The 24,256-nt window shown below is 45.0% G+C and overlaps 1 protein-coding gene across 1 annotated transcript in view; it reads left to right on the forward strand.

Moving 5' to 3' along the window:
- Positions 1–366: 366 nt before the first annotated feature.
- Positions 367–24,256, forward strand: part of LOC135376035 (beta-glucuronidase-like) — a 38,152-nt gene continuing 14,262 nt past the window's right edge. Inside the window, exons 1-6 of the mRNA XM_064608644.1 lie at positions 367–749; positions 6,579–6,937; positions 12,143–12,294; positions 15,786–15,976; positions 18,099–18,239; positions 21,055–21,227. Of these exons, the coding sequence (XP_064464714.1) occupies positions 546–749; positions 6,579–6,937; positions 12,143–12,294; positions 15,786–15,976; positions 18,099–18,239; positions 21,055–21,227 (1,220 nt within the window). The 5' untranslated portion in view covers positions 367–545. The remainder of the gene's footprint in view (positions 750–6,578; positions 6,938–12,142; positions 12,295–15,785; positions 15,977–18,098; positions 18,240–21,054; positions 21,228–24,256) is intronic.

The following is a 24,256-nucleotide window of genomic DNA, read 5'->3' on the forward strand; positions in this document are numbered from 1 at the left end:
TGTCGATCACTATGATGTCATTTGTTTACAAACAGGAAGAGGTCAATTCAGGTTGATCCAGGCGGTAGCAGCACCTTTTTTTTAACTGAAAACATTTCTTTCAACAATCTTCACATCTTCTTTTTGATAGTTTTACCTGTCTAAGCTGGATATTTAGTTGGAAATGTAAGTTGCTGCTGCTGCAAATCCAGATCTGCAGCGAAGACGCATAATGGGAGTGCAAGCATAATGAAGAAGACAAAACAGATCGATACAGATGAGACATAACGGATAGGAGATAAAACACAAGCCCTTTGCTCACGCACCTTCATTATGGAGTTGGTCCGCCACCTAGCTTGCATCTACGCCATTTTACAGCGCACAAGCACACGCGTACTTGCCGTACGCACTGGAAATTCTATCGCCTCTTATCAAGGACGCAAGATATCCGAGCGTGGGGAAGTTCTCCTCCCATCTGATCTCTGCCCACTCTCGCAAGCTATATCGTGCCATGAACCCCTGGCAGCCGCGAGCGGAAACACAAACATTTGTGTATTCAGCATCCGATGACGAAGATGTCTTTCGTTTTCAACGCGGTGCACTTACTATGGGCTTTCGCACTCGTTGGTGTAAACTGCATTTTGTATCCGCGAGACTCGGAGAGCCGACAGACAGTAAGACTCGACGGCATCTGGAATTTTAGAGTGTGTAGTGTGTTTGATCAGGACGTAGGATTCCGGGAACAATGGTACAAACGTCCACTGTCGGAGGTGAGTTTAGAATGCATTTCAGAATTCTGTGTACCTGTTAAGAGTCAGGATCTTACATTATAGACCTCTTAATGCGTTTGATTTGGAAAACAGAAACTATTATCGTGCATGTCATGGAAGTGTCCGGCGTCCGTACTGTGCGATATCGGTTATCGCACTGTGTGGTGATAAAAGAGGAGGACAGTAGCGTCGCTCATAGGTCATGCTTTCTTTTCCACCGGGCAGATAGTCAGCACATGATGTTCTCTGACTAATACGTCGTACACGCTTTTGGTTCAAGCAAAAAAGAAAAAAAGAAAGAAAGAACAGCTTGTAGCAAAAAATAAATAGTTTGTACTGCAAAAGAGCATTGCGGAAGTCTCAATTTGTAATCCATTAGCAGTAGGAGTGTCGAAATAGCAATGAAAATGGAAATTATTTGAAATGGAAGTACTTGAAGGTAATTAACAGCAAGAGGTGAGAATGATTGAAAGTAATTAGAGGTACTCAAATGCGGTGAAAGAAATAAAGTTGAGTTTAAAGGTAACGAATGTAAGATGTATGTGATTGAGAGAAAGACGAAATGAAATTAAAGGTTATCGAAGGTAATTAAATGTGATTAAAGCTAATTGACGTTAATTAAAGGGAATTGGGAGTAATTAAAGAAAGTAAACATAATAAAATAAATTAAATGAAATTCAAAATTACCTCAGGTACATTGAGGTTACCGCCGGTCATTAAAGACTAATTGGAAGTAATTCCTGCCTAATTAAAAGTAAATTAAACGGACTTACATATAGTAATCGACAGTGTCGGATCAGAAGTCAAGTATGGACGGCAAGTGGACAACCGCAAGTCGGGTTTAGATAGGAAGTGGATACCCGGAAGTCAAGTATGGACTGGAAAAGGTGTTTAATGGCTTACGCATTTCTCTCGCATGTACCTCTAAATCGCCACCGAATTATTTTTGTCTGTGTGTGTGAATATTGTATCGCAGGACGGATGTCCTGCAATGCAATTATTCGAAGATACCATGTGTTATTTTTTTCTCTACGCATACATGAGGAGCATGCTAGATAAGGTTATAGCAGCAAAAGCTGTTCTATGATCAATGCGACACTGCAAAAAACATATGCACTTATACTCTAGTGTACAAAACGAAATGTGCATGATGTAATAAACCGCATCCATCAAAGACGGGTAGAAAATCTAGCGAACCGGTAAGGATGCATGAAGGGAAGTGCCTCGGGACGAGAGCCGCCGATATTTCGAACAGAGATTGTTCTTCTTCTGGGCCCAGAAGAAGAACAGTCTCTGTTCGAAATATCGGCGGCTCTCGTCCAGAGGCATTTCCCTTCACACATCTACCAAAGTGTTGCAGCCCCTTCAAGCGTCAATAGGAAGAACAAGCTGCAGCGTAAGCAACACACAGAATGTCGCAATCATAAAAAAAAAACAAAAAAAAAACAAGTCGTTGTCTTACACCATTCTTTCCTAAGATTTCACGAAACCGCATTTCATCAATTTCGGGCACTGACTTTTTGAAGCAAGATTAGGCTTAGGATTTTTCTTTCTTTTGTTGCAATCTGAGCATAGGCCAGATGAATAGCCAAAGCTAAATCTAGAAGCGTCTTCTTCTCACCTAGGAAAATTTCTCCTAAATGATTATTTGCAAAGCTCTGGCAGTGCCAGGTGCACAGATAACCTTGGCGTTCCCGTAAATGAACGTATAGCACAAACAGAAAGTGCACACAGACTGCAGCGCATACTTAACTCAGACCTTTTGGGAGAGATTTTTGCTCTCCAGCAATGCGATAGGGCTTCACGGCCTAGACATACACTCGCGCACGCAGGTATAGTGTAGTCGTAAATTGATCCAAGCGTGAGATGCCGCGTGGATTAGGTTTTAGGTTTCAACAACGTACACCGCAATTATAGGAACCCCTTACACTGCATTATATTTAGAACACCACAGGTGTGCATAATGCGCTGAACGAAACATTGAGGTGTCCAGATAGGGTGAACTTTTCACGAAAATTTGAACAGAGATAAGTTCTAAAAAAAAATGTCGTCTGCTTGCATATTTCCTGTCCCACAGAAGCTTTCGCTGATCTCAGAAGTAGTATATATCGCCAAGAGCAACTCGAACGCAGCTGCTGTTGTGATGATAGTTTTCAAAAGGCCAGCACTGCTTTGGGAGGCTATGTTCTTGGCACGTTTAATAGTTAGGCGAAGCAGTTTTTTTTTTTTTTTTTTTTTTTTTGTGTGTGAATGTTTCCCGTTTTACCCGCGTCTTATTCGTGAGTTTTTTTGTTTTTTGTTTTGTGATAGAGGGGTTTCATTGAGGACAACAGTCTTACATTTCTACGCGTCGTACATGGTGAGGTATAAGCCCTCGAGCACAGGAACTCGTCAGTCTGGTAGTCGGGAGCACGTCACCTTTCTCGCGCTTCCCCACTAGCGGAGATACCCGCCGTGACGTCAGAGCCGGTTTTCCACGCATCTGTTGACCCTTTTGCTGTGAAACTTGGTTGGAATGCATGTCCGTATCGATGGAAATTGCTGCATTTTACATTTATACAGAAACACTTGAGTGGAAAAGCTGGCTTAAATAGGAAGTGTTGTACGCTCCCGCGCGTCAACCAACGTCATGATGACGTTTCTCGGTAAATAGACTATTTCCATGTACGCGTACGTGTCGCTCCTGATGTAGGAATGCAAAACGTCGTAGTTTTATCCCCAAATGGGCGAGGCGCGCTTTGCGGATTGGCATGTCGCTTGGGAAAGTAGCGAGAGAAGATTGCAAAAATAATGTGGAAAGAGTGAAAGCGTATCGTACTGATTACGAGTACAAAGTGTCGTCAAGTGTTGTCGCCAGTGTCCGCGTAGCCTTGACACTGATTACGTACCCCAAAACATGGTGCAGGTGGCTCAGCATGCGCATATGCTTACTCGAAAACCGTCCATTTAGTTCAATTCAATCTTAATTGCTCTTTAGCGGTTGAGGGAGATAATCGGTGTCAAGGTTTCATGGACGTTTGAGGCCGACAGTTGAAGACGCCTTCTAGTCGTACAATCACTACAATGCGCTTTCACTCTTTCCGCATTCTTCTTGCAATCTTCTCTTGCTACCTTCCCACGCGACGTGCCAGTTCAAGAAGCGTCGCGAAAAGCGTCGAAAAGCGTCGCTTATTTGCGGGATTCCACGGAACAACGACCGACTATTGTTCCTACCAGTATTGCTAGTGCTTTTTTTTTCTTCTCAAGGCCATTACTCAGTTCAAGTATGCAACCGGGCGCTGTGAGCCTTGTCTTGTAGAACATAGGAACATGAGGCAAGCAAGCTGGTTTGTACGGTCAGATGGCAACATGTCTCATCGAGCTTGAGGAGCAACTTTCAACACATGAACGAAGGACAAATCAGGATATATGCACGCGGAGAGGAGGAGGAGGAGGAGGAGTGTCGTTGGGAGGAACCCGAGAGGTCTGCCTGCCTGATTAGGCGGCATGTTTCTCGGGAAGGGAAAGGTGGTGGAGTGGAGAAGAGGAAAGGGTGAAGTCGAAGACCGAGCGGAATCCGCTCGGGGGGAGGATAGCTGCGTCCATGGGCCGACTTCAGGGGAACTGTGCCGGCATACGCCTATTACACATCTGAGGGAAACCCAGGAAAAACCCCAGACGGCACAGCCGGCCCGCGGATTCGAACCGCGGATCTCCCAGTCTCCAAGCGCACGCGTTACCGCTGCGCCACCGGAGAGACTGAAGAAAGCGCGCATTTCTCCTGCTTTGTTCTCCGTACATGTGTTGTCTTGTGTTCGTCGTTTTTGTTTAGGTACCTCATCCACCAGAAAATTATATGCGATATATGCCGCCAGCCACGATTGTGTCCGTCTGTGTGAGTGGGGGAGCGAATGGCTACCACGTGAGACAGAATATGCAATTCAAGCACACACGATGATAGCAGTCAAAACAAACACACTTCGCTTACAGCAGAAGAAACACGACTTTGATTGGACTGGATAACAGGATCCCGAAGCATAGTGCCGTTCACGCGCTGAAAGACCGTGGCCGAATCCACTGTGTTGACTTCGACCATGGAGGAAGGAAACACAGGAGTGGCCGTTTCGAACAGATCTCCGTGGCGCCGTTCTGGCGGTCGCTCGAGTCAAAACAGCCATTACTTCCTGTCCACCACGTGATCTTCTCTAACGCATAGGTTTTGCAACGGTTTGTTGCTGTCGCTACTTTCCGTGCTTTTATACGTTTCCAAAGCCATTTAAAATGTGAGCACCAGTGTGGAAACAACGTTATGTAAACGAGTTCTTACCACGGCTTCGGCTCTTATTCAACTGAAAGGAGCTCTGCCACAGGAATAACGTTTCATTCGCAAGTACAGCTTGGGACAAAAGTTTACGGAACACGGCACTGGCGTGTTTCTTTATTGAAGCAGCTCCTGCTAGCTATAAGGAAGGGATCGATGTATAGGGGCGACACTGTCGTCTTTTTAGTGTGGATAACACGCCGGCCGATGTTCGGAGTTGATGGACCATTAATGGACCATTTCCGACAACGCGTATGCGCATGCCCAGCCCTTGCATCCGCCATCTTTGAGTGGAAAACATCACTATGAACCCACCTGCGAGCGACTGTAATGTTCATTGAGGGGAGATAATCGGTTTCAAGGTTACGCGGACGTTTGAGGTCTATAAATATAGACATCAAACCCTTTGTACTGGTAATGAGTACAATATGCGCTTTCACCTCCTTTCCGCATTCTTCTTCCAATCTTCTCTCGCTATTTTCCCACGCAACGTGCCAGTCCGAAAAGCGTCACCATGTTTATTGGTGGGGGGGGGGGGGGAAGACACGACGTTCGACATTCTGCCGCCAGGGGCGACACCAATATGGCAATGGTCCATTGTCGTGTATTTTCACCGGAATATCTTTTGTGCCGCGATGGTACGGTACTGTTCGGTTCCCCAATGCTCCACCTACTGTACTGAACGCGGAATAAACTTGTAAAAGCAGACGACGCGTCCACACTACGGTAGTTCATCGATCGTTTCTCCGCAGCGCGCCGACAGAGTTCGATCTCAGAGCGTTTTGCCCCAAGCCGTACATACTTGATCGGTTGTTTCGGGTCCCTGTGTGTGTTTGAGTCATCTTGAATCGTTGGTTTGCGAGCTGGTGCTGTGCTCCAGATTCATTTGATTTCATCCATTGTTGTACAAGTTTGATTAATCGTATTCTTTACCACATGAGCAACAAACACACGCAAACGAGGTCACCGCTGCCACGCATGATGTTCCTAGTCTTTCGTGCTTGTCTTGCAGACCTTGACTGGTCTTGTAATAGAAGAGTAAACCTCCGAACATACAGAAAGAAAATTGCACGAGCGCGTTCATCACAGCGCTGATATCTCAACGGTAGGACAACTACAACTCGCTTCGCCTGCTTTGGGAGCTGGCATGCTCTTGGGGTCACGTGAGCGGTTACGTGGTAGACGGGAGCATCCCAGAATGCAATGCGAAACCTGACACGCCCGTCCCAATGGAAAACGGTTGAAACGGCCGCTCCTGTGTTTCCTTCCTCCATAACTTCGACGCTGGGAGAAAGTATTGCCTCCGACGTGTCTTTTGCTCTCCCCCATTACTCTCTCTCTCTCCCAGCTTTTCTTCTTGCTTCTCTCTCTATCCCTCCAAAACAGCATCCCACACCTAACCTGTCTGTACCAACGAAACTAACTTTGCAGTTTCCCCAAATCAAATTTTGAAGTATCTCTGCCAATGGAATTCGCCATTAGACTTCCATGATACATGTCACGCAAACTAACCCCTTCAACGTTCCCAGACAGGCGACGTCATCCCAATGCCTGTGCCATCGAGCTACAACGACGTCACCCAGAACCAAACTATCCGCGACTACGTGGGTTGGGCCTGGTACGACACACAATTCTGGGTGCCCTTGAGTTGGGATTCGAGTCACAGCAGAGTTTTCCTGCGCTTTAACAGCGCGCACTACCTGGCCCAAGTGTATGTCAACGGGGAATTCGTAGTAAGCCACGTTGGAGGTCACCTTCCTTTCGGCACTGAAGTCACTCTGTGGCTCAAGTACGGGAGACGCAACAGGATCACCGTCGCGCTGAACAACACGCTGACGCACGATACAATCCCACAAGGCGAAGTAATCTTCCCTCAAGACGCCAGCAGGTAGGTGTAACGTAATACGTAGCAATAGAAAAAGAAAAGAAAAAGAGTTTGATTCTGCTGACAAATCACAGTGAACATGACGAAAAGTCTGGAAGTGGAAAGACTCGAGTCTACACCTCTATGATTGCCGGTTGTGTGTGCTACAAATTACACAACGACGACATCGCCCTGTCGTCAACACGCCAATGCCTCGTTCATGATGACACGGACACACATTCACTCTGACCGCTTCTCACTTACATTTCCTTCCAAGCACGATCAGGTTCATACACAGACAAAGAAACCAAGGCAAGCGGCATTCTAGAAAGTATCTACATTGTGGAGGTTGAACGAACTACAACTAGGAAAGCACAACATATTAAAGGTACTGTAAAACCATAGAGCTGTAATCTCAATAAATTTATCTGTTCGATAACCTGAATACTCTTACGTCCCAATTTTCGTCCCAATTATTGCGCTGATAGCTTTCTCGAAAATTAAAATTGAAAATTATACGGACAACACTGTGTCGAAGTTGCCACCAAGTGCTCATTGCTGGTCAAGCACAGCAGGAAAACTACATTGCATGCGCATAACACTGTGTCTAATACAAAAGAAGTCGGCTAAGTAGCCATCACGAGCAGCAAGCGAGTCGGGTACATAGATCATTGTTGCTCGACGAATTGGGGATTATTTGACACCAGACGTCGCCCCAAGCCATTTTGCCGCTGATCCGTGTATAAAAAAGGGAGCCCTGCCATTCATGAGCTCCACACACTTTTTGAGCTCTCCTGCCAATCACGGGCCGAAATGCAGTTTTATTCGAAGCTATATTTCACTAGTATTAACTCGGTGCCGCCATTTCCTGGAAACTGGATTGAATAGGATTGAAACGGAAATTCCCTAGCAAACTACAACATAGTGGATTTTGCGGCCACTTTTATCGGCGACACTTAGACGGAGAGCGCTGTGTCGAAAAGACACAGACACCAGAAGCATAGAGCAGAACCGCTTGCTAGGCGAACTGATTGGCAGGCAGAACCGCTTGTTGGAACGAGACTGCCGGTATATTATGTATTAATCATGGTATACAACAAGAAGGAGTGAAGAACGGGTGAAGCTGTGTAGTATATGAATAAAATTCTAACATATACCATGCAAGTTTTTGGTGTGGCATTTTTCTTCCTATTTCCTTGCGAGCTTTACTAGGCCCGACAAGGACGACCTAGAATCTTTTCACAGAAACAACAATGCGGGAGCGCAATTTAAAAGCGACTTGCAAGATAATTACAAGATAATATATACTGACATACATATAATATTGAACGTAGATGGGTAGAAATCCAGCGAACCGGTAGAATGTAGGAAGGGAGTTGCCCCAGGACAGAAGCCGCCTTCTGTCCTGAGGCAACTCCCTTCCCATATAATATTGAAGTAATTTATGATTTTGTGTGTGTGTGTGTGTGTGTGTGTAATGAAATGCTGGCCTCGCCGTTCCAAGCTACGCTTTTCGGGAAAACTTTTGTGTCATGGCGGTACCCATAGAGAACAGCAGCCAATGAAAAGCGCTCAAGTTTGATTGACAGGTCGAGCCTCCTGTTGAGGCTCCTCGTAATGACCAGACTTCCTTTTAACATATGGCAGTGTTTTACGGCAAGCTTACGAGCAAATTACAAGTATCTGGCGTTTCCTGCGACATGTGCGACTTTCTGTGCTGGGTTTACAAGCAACGAGCTGTTAAAGTACGCCAACAAAACAACCTGTTTCCTGCTTATATACGGTACCTTTGCGCCTCAACATCCACTGACGGTTAATTGCCGGTCAAGCATGCGTGTGGGTTCGAGCCCTCCAACCGGACCGGCACTCGCTGACTTTTTGAGGCTTGAATGCTGTGTTGTTCTACTTGTTGTTCATTCAGCCTCTCCAGTTTGCATTATACGTAACAAGTTCCTGGTGCCTTCTTTCAGTATTGCGCCGTAAATAAATTTGTTGTGTGCGATCAAGTCATGAGAGATGATGATAATGTACATTATTTGGGATTCGTCAGTGGAATCTAGTTGGATAAATATCACCTCTCAATAACCGTGGAAACTGCCAAGTAAATGGTCGCAATCAGCCTAAGTTACAAGTAACTTGTACAGGTTGGGACAAAAGTTAACGGAACACGCGGGCGGCGCATTTTTTCTTCGGTGCGATAACCTAGCGGCCGGCGGAAGCGGGTGAGTTTACTGCTTCGGAGAGGTCGAAGCGGGAGCTGTGCGTGCATGTTGCATGAAACAACGACTTAGCTCTTTACAATAAATCCTTTCCGATGTCTTGTTTTTGTATAAATTGATCAATGGTAGAATTAATTATCTCCATTTATCTACGTTGTATTTGAGTTGCTCGGTTCATATTACGAGGCAACGCGCATTAATGTATCCTTCTGCTAATTATCCAATGTTGGCCACTTTTCATATTTGGTCTTTCTACAATAGTATTTCTTGTCCTGAGATTGATATTTCTATGGACTGTCAACATGTTCAGAGTAGATCTTGTGCTCTGTTAAATGATCTTTCGTTTATATGTGAGTTTATTTTGTGCCTGTTACATTGTACGTCCAGGCGCGGTGCTCTGCCCCTTAGTTTGTCCCACAGCTGTTGGCAGGCACTTTTAAGAAAAATCAAATGAAATCAATGAATTATACTAGCTACGCCAAGGATCAGTTTGGTAATTTATTCCATTTTGGAGCTTTTGCTTCCTCTAAACTGTACGAAGACGGGTCCCACATCGAGACACACAGTAATTCCAGAACGGAAAATCCTTGTCCACGGACCACAGGAAGGTGGACAACACACGAACTATGTTTTTTTTATGTTATGTTATTTGTGTGCCTTTTTCTTGTCGTCGCCTCCCCGTGATCTTTCTTTCGGATCTGACGCCAGCTCGCTTACGTCGTATGATTTCTTTCAGTAGCGCGAAACGTGACATCCTTGCGACATGTTAACTTGGAGCGCCTTTACCTGCCCACTTGGCCGCAATGAAAGGCATAGGGACTGAAACCGAAACGAATATAGGTTGGTTTACGTTTCAGTGTCAGAACTCTGAAAGCGGTTTCGGTTTCGGTTACGGAACTCGGCGTTTTAATATTTGCGGTTGCCGGTAACCAAACAGTTGAACAGGTATTTTTTTTTTCTCTCTCTCTCTAGGATCCATCTGCAGGCTGGCTGGATGTCGCAATGTGAGCTACAGTGTGCGAGCGTGTGAAAATACACATATTTATATGTTGCGCTCCGAAAGGGTGGTGCAGAACCACCTGCATCTTCCACGCACTTTTGCCATTTGCGACATCCCCCATAAAAGAATTTCTTACGTTTTCTATTATCTCGTGCCCATTCATTTCGCTCGTGCTGTAAGAAGCTCAGTGGCGTAGCCAGACCTCCAAGGTAGAGGGGTCTCGATACGGAACCCCCCCCCCCCCCCCCGCTGATCCTGTGTGCGACAACAGACACATACTTTGCACACTGCAAAAGGCGGAAGAAAAAAGAAAAGAAATAGTTGATTTGGACATTCACAATACGGTTACATGTATAGGACCATGTCATGACCAATGAGGTAGTGCCACGACATTTGAAGTATTTTGAAAATCTCATACTGTGAACACCATTCAAGAGTGCTACTTAGTTAGACGCCATGAACTGCAAGAACTTTCGCGATCGTCACACTGCCACCCCCCCCCCCCATATATTACGTTCTCCACCGGATTTGCACGATTTGTGTGGATGGGTCGGTGGCAGGTAGGGGGGCTCAAGCCCCCTCCTAGCCCCTTCCCGTGGCTACGCCACTGAAGCAGCTACAAGGCAACAAAAACTGCGTGTGTTCAGCGGTTCGGCAAACAGGTGTGGAAACAAGCAAACTACAACACTTGGTATCTTCAATGATCACAATAAGACAGTTCATATCTCGCAATACATGTCATGCGATGCCTATGTCATCCGGTTATGGGTGCAAGAGCGTAAGATGCTATACAACTTCTGAACGAAAACAACATGATGGAGAGATCTATTTTAGCAGAAGCACGTATACTACACCACTAATCAGAGCTGTAAAGCGATACACATACCGCATCCAAAGTTGTTAGTGTTCACGCTTGATTCACAATTCATATGAACCGGTAACCGAAATTACATTTTTTGGTTCAACTTACAGTTTCGGTTAATTGCCGATGCTGAATTTCGGTTACGTTCGGGTTACGGTTCTTGAAAAAAATTGGGTTTCCAAGTGGTTTTCAGTTCAGGTCCGGTTTCAGACCCTGGAGGCGGTGCACGGAGATTTCAAAGCAGTATTCGCCCAGAGAACGCGATGTGTCGGCGCGCAGCGGGGAAACGATGAACTACTGTAGTGCGGGTCGCTTCCTCGCGTCGTCTGCTTTTACACGTTTAGTTTCCGGATTCCGTGCCGTAGGCGGAGCATTGGGGAATTGAACAGTATGGTATCATCGCGGCACAAGTGATCTTCCGGTGAATGTACACTTGAATTACGAAAAAGAACCATCAACTCGGAACATCGGCCGGCGTGTTATCCACACTGGAAAGCAGAGCCGTATATTAAAAGGGAGTCTGGCCATTAATGGGTCATGCCTATACATGAAGCTCCACCCACTTTTTCAGCTTTCCGACCAATGAAGTCTTGAAATATGGGGCGCTATCAATCAGCCTATCCTCACTATTTTCCCCCTTATCCAACATGGGCAGCGCCATGTTGGGTGGCAAGTGGATTGGATGGGATTGAAATGGATACCACTCGCAATCTGCAAAAGTAGTGAATTCTTGGTGCAAATTTGATAAGCGCCACCTAGGGAGCGTAAGGCACGTCGGGAATTGTCGTCTGCTTCCATCGTTGTACCGCTGCCGGCAGAACCACCTGCTGGGACACGTTCTGTTGTCGGTATGATTTTTAAACAAATCTACATGAATAGTTGGAATACAATCAGAGGAGCGAAACTGTGATTGACAGGTCGAGCCTCTTTTTGTGACTCCTCCCAATGGCCAGACTCCCTTTTAATATACGGCTCTGCAGGAAAGGTGACACTGTCGCCCCCTATAGCTCGATCTCGCAGCGAATACCTCAGATTCGAAACGGTGGAAGTGGCTTTTGCGGTGTCACCTGCATCATACATTCGCAAACTTTGAAAGTGTTTCATGTGAACCACTCTGACCAGGAGTGTGTTGCTTGTTTTCATTTCAGGTACCCGAAGGATTATTACCGTCAGACCGTGTTCTTCGATTTCTTCAACTACGCGGGCATACACCGTAGCGTCATTTTATTCACTACTCCAAAACCTTACGTCGATGACGTTACTATTACTACTCTATCTGCATCTGCGGCCTCCACAAGCGGTATGTTGTCCTAATGATGTTCGAACAGCTTCGTTTCGTACTCCAGGTTCCCAAGTAGAGACGATCATCAACAGCAAGACGCCTAGTGAAAAGCGGCTATTGATGATTGATTAATTGATTGATTGATGACATTTTTTGACACATTGATGACATATTGATTACTATTGATGACCGGCGATTGATTGAAAAACGCCTATTGATGAACCGCGTGTTCCAGCGCGTTCGGGAGGCGAGATGCCTCAAAACAAGCGGTACGGAAGTAACCAAACAAGGCAATATCAGGCTGCCAAGCAATGGGAACTAAGCAAGGAGAATACAATAGAAAGGTACTTGAGACGCCTTCTAAACCGCCTAGTAGTATTTCCTCAATGTACGTACTTCTTAAAGGGACTACAAAACGGCTTTTTCCCTATTTGCTTTTTTTGACAGAAGAGATGTTCTTGAACACAGAAGCGTAGTTTATGTATGGCAGCAAAATGATTTTTTTTTTCGCCAGAATTTGACATTTCTCATTCATTTTCATTTTTCTGCGGCGAGCAATGTCAAAACTCAACGCATATGGGACACAGAGCACCACAAGTGTAGTGGTCAGGAACGACACAAGAACACGAGGGGAAGCAGAAACCCAAGAGGCGATCAGTCAAGGAGGAGATTTCAATCGGCGCGTGATAAAAAAAAATGGCGACGTAATCGTGAAAAATACCTCATGTACGAGACTTGTCGACAACTACGAACGGTTTTGAGTGAAAATGTTACGGAGTGTTCAGGTAATTTCAAGTCCCCCTTGCGAATACGCTATGGTTCCACCAAGTCTAACGGAATCCAGGGCGTAGACAAGATGGCAGCAGGTGTAACAACCAGTTCGGATGTATGCTCTAAGGAAAGATTACCGCAGAAATCGCAAAAGCCTACACTCAACGCGACTTAAATTTCAACACCGCCTAACATGAGTTCTACGACTGCTGCGTAAGCCCAGTGTAGCCTCTTGGAAGCAACAAAGTCGAGAATTGAAAGTACAAGTTCAAGCTAAAATACACTGTTCATTGCCATTCAGTTATGTCGGACAATCAGATTGCGCCTGTGCCTACAATTAATATTCCATCAAACTTTACCAACTTCACAACCAGGATGTGTCAGGCCTAGGATACGACATCCCCGTCGTTTGGTAATAGCCGAAGACAGATATGGCAATTGTTGTGTAGGGGAGAACCCAGGTTCCCAGGTTTGTTGATCAGGAGACACATAACAACCGAGCCTCACGATATGCGTACCAGTAACCCAATTATAATGAAGTCCACTCATTGGAGCGCGGTATGCAGTTGCAGGTTCGTGGAATTTTGAGGAGCGCCAAAATATATATCAGTAACGTGCTGCCAAGCAGGCACGTATCGGATCACTAAGAAGGACACGTTTGTGAATCAGGTAGACGGTGGTGAGGTCGATCACATCCCTGACGTTTAAATCCGCTCCAATTAGCATAATCTAACGAAATTCCTTGGCAAACAAGCACTCAATGTTGTAATTGTTGACCTCCACATATACGGCTAGAACTGAACATACTGTGGAATATGCAGGTTGGGAGGCTGAGGCCCCTTAGAAGTATTCGCCTTAAATGCATGAAAGTGCCTGAACGCGATATTTCCTAATTCGCCTGCGTTTTTCTCGATCACATTCCATAATTGTTTTCTTTTTTTTTACCTAGCCAGTCCCTCTGTGTCCAATGCTTCGCATTTACACACAAACTCTAAGAACAAGGGTGCCAACTATGCGTAATTTTACGTACGACACGGTCTACGCTGCTCGTGCAGCAAGGGCTGGCCTCCGACGACCACGGTGAAGCGTGCAAGTGTGTCATATTAGGTTCATGCGCGATAATACATTTTCCATTTTATTATGAGATAGTTTTAGTAAATGGTACGTATACTGTCGCCTTTGCGCACGTAAGGAATAGCGTTGCTGCTTTTCCTGTCTGCTGCGCGGAGCTGTCTTTCTATTACGGGCGTTCGTAGAGCCACCAACGCTATCCCGTACGTACGCCAAGGCGACAGCGTACGATGTACTAATACTCACTATTATTCACGACCGTGAGTTGCCGTCATTCCGGTTTTCTTCGATACTCTGGTTAGCTGGAAGATATTCAGATAGAAGAAGGAATCAAGACACGGAGCCCTTCTTGGCGTTTCCAAACCTTCAAAACTGGATAGGATACTGAAAATATGTGGAGCGTTAAACTGCGTCTGATGGTACGACATGACCACATTAAAAGTATTAGAAACAGACGAAGGTACGGACAGGCATATAGAGTATACGTACTTAGATTTCTAGTTGTTCGGGCGTTTCGTCTGTGCTCGTTGCGTTACCGTTGTGTCCGTACCTTCGTCTGTTTCTAGCAGTTTTTAATATCACCATAAAAACGTGATGTACTTTCAGGACAATGAACGACAAAAATATCAGTGGTGGTGCTCCTCTAACATTTGCCCCATGCATAGAAGTCTCAATTGTTTGAACAAGCTCAAGCACCAGCGTCGCTTATTGTGAAAACCTACGAAAACAACTTAGTATGGGAGAACGTGCCTATTTTGGGGTTTTAGGGGATTATATGCTGCCTATTAAATGCCTTTTAGTACCTAAATATCAGAGCCCTAGAAGCATTACTCTTCTCTATAGTGTGCAGTCCTTAACCCGTAGTCATTACATCAACATTCAGAAAGTACAGAATATGACAGCGAGGTTCGTGTCGGGGAATTATTCTTCCCTTATCCGCTCTCATGAACTTATTGCTGACTTAGGGTGGGACAACTTAAAAAATAGAAGGCCATATAATAGGTTGAGACTGCTGTACGATATTCATAGCGGAGACAATGGTCTATATAAGAATGTTTCCCTTCTGCCACCTGTGTATGTGTCGTCCAGGATGGACCACTCTAAAGAGATTGAACCACTCCGTTTTTCAACGAGTGTTTTTAGGCAATCTTTCTTTTGTTCTACCATTCCAGAGTGGAATTCTCTGCGCTAAGAAGCTGTTAATGCTGCCAATAACTCTTTATGTATGGTTAGGATTACGTCTCTTATGCATTGATTCTTAGTTTTGTTGTTGTTATTCTTTTTTGCAATATTCTGTGTGTGACCTGCTGAGAATGATGCAAGTGGCATCACTATCGTATTACCTCACTCCTCTGCTCTAATTCCATACGGCGCTGGAGAGCTCTCTGAATGAATAAATAAATAAAACACGCAAGGCTTCTGCATAAGGAGCAATTTTCTTTCTGAAGTGCGAAGCTTGCTTGTTTGAGGATTACGGTCTGCCGCTCTCGTTCTATTTCCCGGATTTTGCGGAACACCGAAAGTGGTTCACTAAATACGGTGTGCATGCCGACCAGTGTGCTGACCAGCCCGTCCCTATGTTTTAATACGCGTATAACCGGAATGCAGATACTTTTTCTCTCACCCTCGTAGAACAGTCCAGATGAGTGGCTGCTTTATGTTTTCAGCGTCTGTGCACTACAACGTCACTGCCATGGGGACAGAAAGTGATGTGACTTGCAGCGTCACCGTCCTGAATGACATGATGCAGCAAGTCGTTTCTCAGGATGGATGTAGTGGCAAGGTGGACATCAAGAATGTGCAGCTCTGGTGGCCCATCACAATGCACCCCGTTCCTGGATACCAATACACACTAAAGGTTGGTGAGTTACGCCACGTCTAACGTCCTGGATCTTGCTGTCTATCCTCATTAGGCAATGGTGCCACCTAAACAAATGTTTGAAGGCAAATTTATCGTTTGATATGCAATGTCCAAAGAGTTTCGTGTTCGGTTAGAGATGCGTAGCTGCGGGAAAAAAACCCGGAAATTTTGGGGAAAAGTTTTTTTTTTTCATTTATTCCCCTCGTCTCAAAAAAAAAATGCCCAAAATTTCCAGGGAACAAAATTCAAAAAGGTAAAATTTTGCGCCTTCGATGCGTTCCAACCCGCCAACAGTGCCTTTAGTGCCTCTAATCCGCCAGCAACCACCAACTTACAGCTGCGTCTGGCTGCTCCAAGCGATGGCCGTCGCGTTCACACAATGTCTGAGTTATGGTCGGGGTGGACAGGTTGTTGTTCCAATTACTTATCGCTGAGTAGACAGCGGTCTCATGGGATGCTCTGCTCCGCATTTATGCATAGAGGCTGAACGCTACTAAAGTTTCTAGCTTATGGTATGCTGTGGCTTGGCCGGCAATGCTTCGACTCAGCAGTAACCGCGTTTGTTTCCATTTTCTGCACCTTTTCGAGAAAAAAAGCAAAAAGAAAACATTTTTTCTTTCAAGCGATTCAAAATTTCCGGAAATTTTGCATCTCTAGTTCGGCACATTCGACGTCTACACGAAAATTTTACCTTGGCTGACTTGCAACACAGACGAAATGCTCCATTGTGCCCTACAACAGACCACGTCCCTTATCTTGTGACATCCAGTTCTGCGAACAACTCTCGTTTCGCGCCAAAGCGAATCCACGCGCATGCTACTCGACTACCCGACTGTTCTTGGAGCTGCGCGTGATGATGATATCGCGGCACAGATATCATTCACGGAGAAGTGTGTTTGTTATGAATCAGTTCCCGCAAGGGTGCAGAGAATATTATACTCCTAGACTCTTAAAGAAAGGGTGTGCTTTTACTCCTTTCTTTGCCACATATCTCAGGCGAAAATCTGAACTGGTCCCAGAATGGTTCCAGTTGGATGTTTGATTATCCCGGACCCGACTTAAATTAACGGTACCGGGTATAAAATCCACATGTCATGTTTCAGTTTCGATATTGAGAAGTATGTGCTTACTGGCAGTGAGAAGCACAGAGCAGTCAGAAGCAGTTAGAAGTGGCTCCCCAGTGGTCATCCAACTCTAAAACATGACATCACGATGTTTTGGGTTGGAACTGCCACACAGTTGATTATTAGTGATACAATATGACATAGACGCGTGAGTCCTGCGACGTTCATGAGCAGGAAACACTACATCGCGGAAACAAAATGCTTTCGAACTGGCCGCGACGATGCCTATGTTCATTCGCGGATCGAAACTGAAAAATGCCAGAGGCGTCTTTCAGTTTCATCCATTCTTGTCATCATCATCATTGCCGTCATCAGTTCATCTTTTGAACACGCCTGTTGCGTGTTCAAAAACTATGCAAATAATGAGCATAGTTTTTATTGGGTCTGCGGTTATCCGTGGAGGACTTCATATTTTCGTTAAAAAAGTGAGGTTCGCACGGAAATTTTCAAGGTTCAATGGAGAAAAAATTCCCAATTAAAAATTGTCCAAAGCTTCCTAAATGGCGGCAAAAGCTTCCGGAAAGTAATTGCCAAAAGTCGCACATTCCTCCGACGAGTACGTCGCCAGCTAGAAATTTTTATCATCTTAGATTAAACGTCCTGTATCATTCGTGTGCGTCATCAATCTGTACATAGGCGCAAAGCTTCAACGTTCTTCAGATCACAAGCCGAGAAGTTTTATTTGGTGAAGGTTGCGATAGTATGGGCTGTGAATGGTCGCTGTTTGTGTGTGAGTTGTAGCGTCGTACAGGTTTGAGATACCTTACGCTGGTGAAGCCTTCTACAGTGATTCATTACCTGGGTGACGGACCACCATAATTTTCTAATGAATAAAACCCCTCAGTTCAGTATCTAGCGCGTCTTCTGTGTATTCCCGACTCATATCACTTGGCTTCGCATAATTACTGACTCTTTGTTCTTGCATGTACCGTGATGGGAGAGTTCAATTTATGAAGACGATGCAATTGCGTATATACCGTATCTTTTCTTCTCAGGTTGAGCTATCGGACGGTTACGAGACGGATACTGTGTACGAGAAATTCGGAGTCCGCACTGTTCGTGTAGGAAACGCAACATTCTTCATAAACGACAAGCCATTCTACTTCAGAGGGTTTGGTAAGCATGAGGACTCAGATGTAAGTCTTTCAACTATGGGACGCTACAAAAGCCTACTATATGAGCTGTCTGCATGCACGGCAACGTAGCGTCCCCTCGCGTCCTTTGTATCTATTTGTGAAGCCGCAAACATGATTTATGTTCATCTATACACGTTTCTACGTTTGATAAGTATGCACTAACACAAGTACTCATCGGGAAGCGGACCAAATCATGCCGAAATTACTGGTTCATTCTTCCTTCCAAAACTCCTCTACATATACCTATTTGCGGTCTACTTAATGCTGAACGGCATGGCACAAAAAATCGGGACCGAACTTCTTTTCGGTGCATCACGACATGCTACTGAACCGGAACACGAAGTTTGGCCGAAGACTTTGGACCCTGAACCACATCACCTTTCAGCCTTTCCATTATTGTGATAATGCCTGTATTCATAGGAGGAGAAGTCGCCGACGCTGCACCAGTCAACCAAGTTTCCGCGTCATGGCTGCTATGGTTCTCCTTCTGGCTATCCTTTAGCCTGAATAGCCAACGGAATATTTGCTACTTCTTGGGTTTACGACATTTCCTATTTCGGTAAAGAAATCTGGCATGGCCAGATCCGACCGAATTCGGCACGAAACTGGTGGCCGAAAAAAATTTCGATCCCGAAATCGGTTCGGAGAGAATCTGGACAGAAAGAACAATAAAAAATGCAGAAACAAAAGTGCATTTCAAATTACGCTACACGCTATGTTAATTTCGTACTTGTTATCACAATTAAGAACCTTACGGAGCTAAACTCGAAATTATACCGGACTCTTTCTTGCTTCGGCGCTAAACAGTGAATATCGTTTCAACTCGTGCATCGGGGCTTTTAGTCCATGTTGGGCGTGCACGCGCGTGCCACGCCATGGAGCAGTCCCGGTGAAAAACACAGTGCGAGTTGCGAAGCGGACTGGCGCCGCTGTCCGAAGGCCGTGAAGATAAATGCTGTCAGTCGAACATCGGCGAGAACTGTTCTGGACTACTATTCAGTGAATCGGCAATGAAAAATGAAGCAGTGCGCATCATTCCGCGCATATACGGATCTCTTCGATCGGACCCGTTCCAAATACCCATAGGTATGCGCGCGCTTCTCCTGCTGCCTCGTTGGATGCCGCCGATCTTCGCCTCCTGGGGATCCCATCCGTTGCCGCCAAAGACTGCTGTGTTTTCACTGCGTTTTTCTTATAAATGGTAGCGCTGTGTGAGCTACTTTTGTTTGCATCACACTGATTGAAACACGGGCTTCCATTTCAGAGCAAGTTGTTTTTGCATTTTAGTCTCCCTTTTATGTCTCCCCTTTCTCTGTCTTTTTTTTCTTCTTTTTTTAAAGTGGGTTAGTGGTTTAACGTAGAGGGTTGTAGTTTAGAACCTTAAGGTACGCCATCGTCTTAAATAGAATTCGCAGCGAACTTCTGCGGCGCAGCATAAAACGAGCAAAACGTAAATGTGAAATATGTCTTCATCCTGCGGACTTAGGTTCCCGGCGTGGCGGCATTTTCGTCTCCCACTCGCTGTGTCACGCTGTCGCACTCTTCCTGCTGTTCCTAGGACATAGTTCAACCACGAGAGGGTATCTGTAACGCGGTCCACGACAGTGGCAATTATCTTTTTGTGACAGAATGTTTGTTGTTTCTGCACAACCTGCCGCAGTAAAAAGCGAAATATTTATGGTCTGTTCATTGCTGTTTGAAGCACGGATGAAAAAGTGAAAGGAAGGCTGTACCAATTAATACAGAACTACATAACACGCAAGCTCAGCTCTCATTAATGCAGCGTGAAACAGATCATCCTTAAGGTGGCTGGAAGTTGCACAGTGACAAAGTTTTGACATTTGCGTTGCAGAAGCGCATTGACAACAAAAGCTGGAAATAATTATACTTTTCTATGCAACGGTGCATTTGTGAGTTATTGGCGAATCTATACACTGTGCAACAGCGAAAAAGTTATGAGAGTGAATGGCACTGAAACTGGAAGCGCTGAACGGGGGCGCTCGGCTAACATTGGGCCATTATTCACTGCCCGGTCGACACGCCGTCGTGAAGTTGCGACATTCATATTTCACCAGTGTGAGCGCTAGGTGTCAGAAGCAAAGCGGCTGGGCTAAGCCTCCCAGAATTCCTTCTTCCGCGGGTTCAATTGACGTGAGACACCTTGCAAAATTTACGTAACCGTGCGTGTAGTTTACATTGCTTACATTGCTGCTACAGTTTACGGAGGAGTTTCATCCCGCAGTGCAAACATGTGTACCCAAAGTGCACTGGCAAATAACGTTTCGTTTTCTGACTTTCTAAAGCGTGGTTGCCAACGAATTGATATGTAAATTATTTCATTGCTGCCGAAGAGCTTGGACAATTTAGTAGGATTTGCGGATGTTTTCTAGAAACCGTCGCATTCGCAGTGCGTTTCCATTCACTGATTTGGCAGGACACAGTATGCATCACGGGAAATAAGCACTACGACGTTCAAACGTCATCAGGCAACGTGACAGAGACAAGGACGGAGGACACACACGAGGAACGGCACACTAGAAACTCAGTTTATTAGAACAAGACACACAGCGACTAACTCGGCAAGGCCCTTGCTGTTTCGAGCAAATAAACTCAGTTCCACCACACTGTGGAAACAATCAATCAATAAATAAATAGAGTTGCTAGTGCAACGTTGCCTGTGTGTGTCGTCTTGCCTTGTCGCCGAAGCTTTCTACATCTTATCGCACCCTACGACAGGTTATGTATCAGTGATGTGTCGGACACCCTCGTAATGTGCTTGTAGTGGGAGTGAGATTGTTTGTCATTCCTTTTACAGATTAGGGGAAAAGGCCTGGACCTGCCTTTGATAATCAAAGACTTCAACCTGATTCGTTGGATTGGGGCAAACTCATTCCGGACGTCTCACTACCCGTATGCGGACGAAATCATGGATCAGGCTGATGCACAGGGAATTGTTGTCATTGAAGAAAGCCCTGCTGTGGCTCTGAGGTAATACATGTGCGCGCACTGTGTGTCGCGGCGATCCATATACACACACAACCTTCGACTTATAGAACCTCGATATACGAGTTGTCTCTTTTTTATGAACAGCGTCTCGTGGGACGAAGCATGTTCAATGTAATTCTCGCTCGATTTATAAACCCTCGATTTCCGAACAGTGAACGTATTTTTGCCGGACGAACCAGAGGGCCGATCTTGAACTCTCACATAGCAAGCGTCATGGTTGTTTTTAGAGTTGGCGCGCTCCAAATGTCACACAGTGGCGCCTGAAACGCGCTTTGATAGGTTTAACTTACCGCGATTTTAAATAGACGTTGCGACTGACCTTCGAGCAAGAGCTCGTGGCGATCACGAGCATGTGTGATTCATTCAGTCATGGGCAGTATCGAAGATACATGTATCCTCCATTCTATTTTTCGATAAATTTTGTGTATCGGCATTAGGTACCGCGTACCAAAAATGAGAGTATCGGAGCATCGGTATCGAAAATACATTTTTAGCGTATCGTGTGTTTTAACGATACTCGATACTAAAAAAAAAAAAAAAAAGACGCAGATATTGAGGCTGTTGTGACACTTAGGCTCGGCTGTGCTCGCTCAGGCGGAAGTACAATCCAGGCCGCGACGGCGTAGGCATGTCGACCATAAATGCGCTCGAAGCCCACGTCCACGCGCGCGCTCTATCGTCAAGGGCCCCGGGAGAAGATGCCATGGGCCGGACGCGCTCGCGGGCGCGCGTCGTTTCAACATACCCATGGCCACAGTCCAATCAAAAGTTGTAAGTGGGAGCAATATACCGCTTCTCTGAACGCTTATAGTGCTGCTCTTAAAAATGCCAAGTCCAATTTTTTTTTTCAAATCGGTTACCCTCCATGCTAGCCGAATCTCCCAGGAAGTTTTGGAACACTGTAAACTCTAAGAATAAGTTGCAGAGTTCCTTGCTTGATTCAGCTGGCAACCTACAGTCTGACCAGAGGTGCGCAGGCATTTTGAACATGGCTTTTTCCAACTCTTTCAGCTCAGTTTGTAACATACAATGCCCTCCACTCAGTATGCGAAACATACCGCGCATGGACCCCATCATTGTCAATGACGTGGGAATTGGCAAGATTATCGATTCATTACCATTGCCATCCAGTGCGGACAGTGATTTGATTACCCCAAAACTTCTGAAAAGCACTATTGTCTACTCATCAATTTTTCTCTCTAAAATATTTCACCAATCATTGCTTGAAGGACAAGTTCCCATTGACTGGAAGTTGGGTAAGATCATCCCAATACACAAATCAGGCGATAAACAATCCCCCAATAATTACAGACCTATTTCATTAACATCCGTGCCGTGTAAAGTACTTGAGCATATCATCTACTCTCATTTAGTGCGTCACCTAGAAGAGAATGCTTTTTTCAGCGATTCCCAGCACGGGTTTCGCAAACCATTTTCCTGTGAGACGCAACTTGCTTGTTTTACTCACGATCTCCACATAGCGTTAGATCGGTCCTCAGTTATAGATTGTATTTTCCTTGATTTTAAACGCGCCTTCGACAAGGTTTCGCACCAGTTACTGCTTCATAAGCTCAACTCCCTCAATATTAATCCCCAGGTTCTGGAGTGGATTCGGTCTTTCTTGAGCGGTCGGTTCCAATATGTAACGGCTAACAATTACGATTCCAATCTAATCCCAGTCCGTTCCGGTGTTCCCCAGGGTTCGGTGTTGGGCCCACTTCTTTTTCTCATATACATTAACGATTTACCCAACAGCCTTCGTGCAAACTTAAAACTGTTCGCTGATGACTGCGTGCTATATCGTGAAATTACGAAGAGTGACGACGCCAGCATTCTCCAATCTGATTTAGACCACGTCCTTGATTGGTGTAACACATGGCGCATGGAGCTCAATATTAATAAATGCAAACACCTTAGAGTTTGCCGCAAAACCTCAAACTATTCAGGGTACAGCATCAACAACCCCATACTTGAAAACGTTTCATCATATAAATATCTAGGCGTTCATATCGCATCGGACTTATCTTGGCGCACGCATATTGAACACATTATCAGTAGTGCCAATCGCACTCTGGGTTACATCAAACGTAATTTTTATCTAGTACCTCTTCATCTAAAGTTAACACTGTACAAAACACTCATTAGACCAAAACTCGAATATGGGGCAGCTATCTGGGACCCTTATCAAGAATCGCTCGTTCACATCATTGAAGCTGTTCAGAATCGATCAGCACGTTTCATTCTCGGCAATTACAATCGCACCGCTAGTGTATCATCAATGAAAAGTAGCCTCCATATCCCACCTCTGTCTGTGCGCCGTAAATTGGGTCGCCTGAACCTCTTTCATAAAATCTATCACCACAACCCTTCATTGAAGGAATCGCTCATTCTCCCACCTCATTACATATCGCGTCGCGTCGATAATAGCCAGAAAGTGGGTATTCATCGCTGTGCAACTACAACGTTTTCTGAGTCCTTCATACCTAGAACATCGCTTCAGTGGAACCAACTGCCATCATCATTAACATCAATAACTGACATTACACTCTTCAAGAAATCAGTAGCAATTCATTACTCTGCCAGTGATTAGTTTTGCTAGGCCACCTTGTCTGCGTGTTTTCTTTTTCTTTTTTTTTTCTTTTTTTTTGCATTTTTATGTCATGTTATGATTGAAATTGCCTTGTATGTGCCTGTCGTTTCTTCTTTAGTTTCTTGTCCCACTCCCCTCTGTAAAGCTTATGCCCTGAGGGTACCAAAATAAAAAATAAATAAATAAAATAAATAAAAAGTTCTAACAAGACTAGCTGGTCAGGTCGGATACGTTTAAGCCCTTTCAGAAAAAGTGCGCTATGAAAATACACTAAAGGTTCCAGAAATAGCAGATTTTTTTTTACTTCTTTAATCGTATTACCAACTTTATTATATTGGGATTTCATTTATGTAAACTTCGCTAATCATAACACAAGGTGTATTATATTCGGGATTTCAGTGATGTATCGAAGTATCGACCA

This window comes from Ornithodoros turicata, unplaced genomic scaffold (genome assembly GCF_037126465.1).
Source record: "Ornithodoros turicata isolate Travis unplaced genomic scaffold, ASM3712646v1 ctg00000980.1, whole genome shotgun sequence".
Classification (NCBI taxonomy): Eukaryota; Metazoa; Arthropoda; class Arachnida; order Ixodida; family Argasidae; genus Ornithodoros; species Ornithodoros turicata.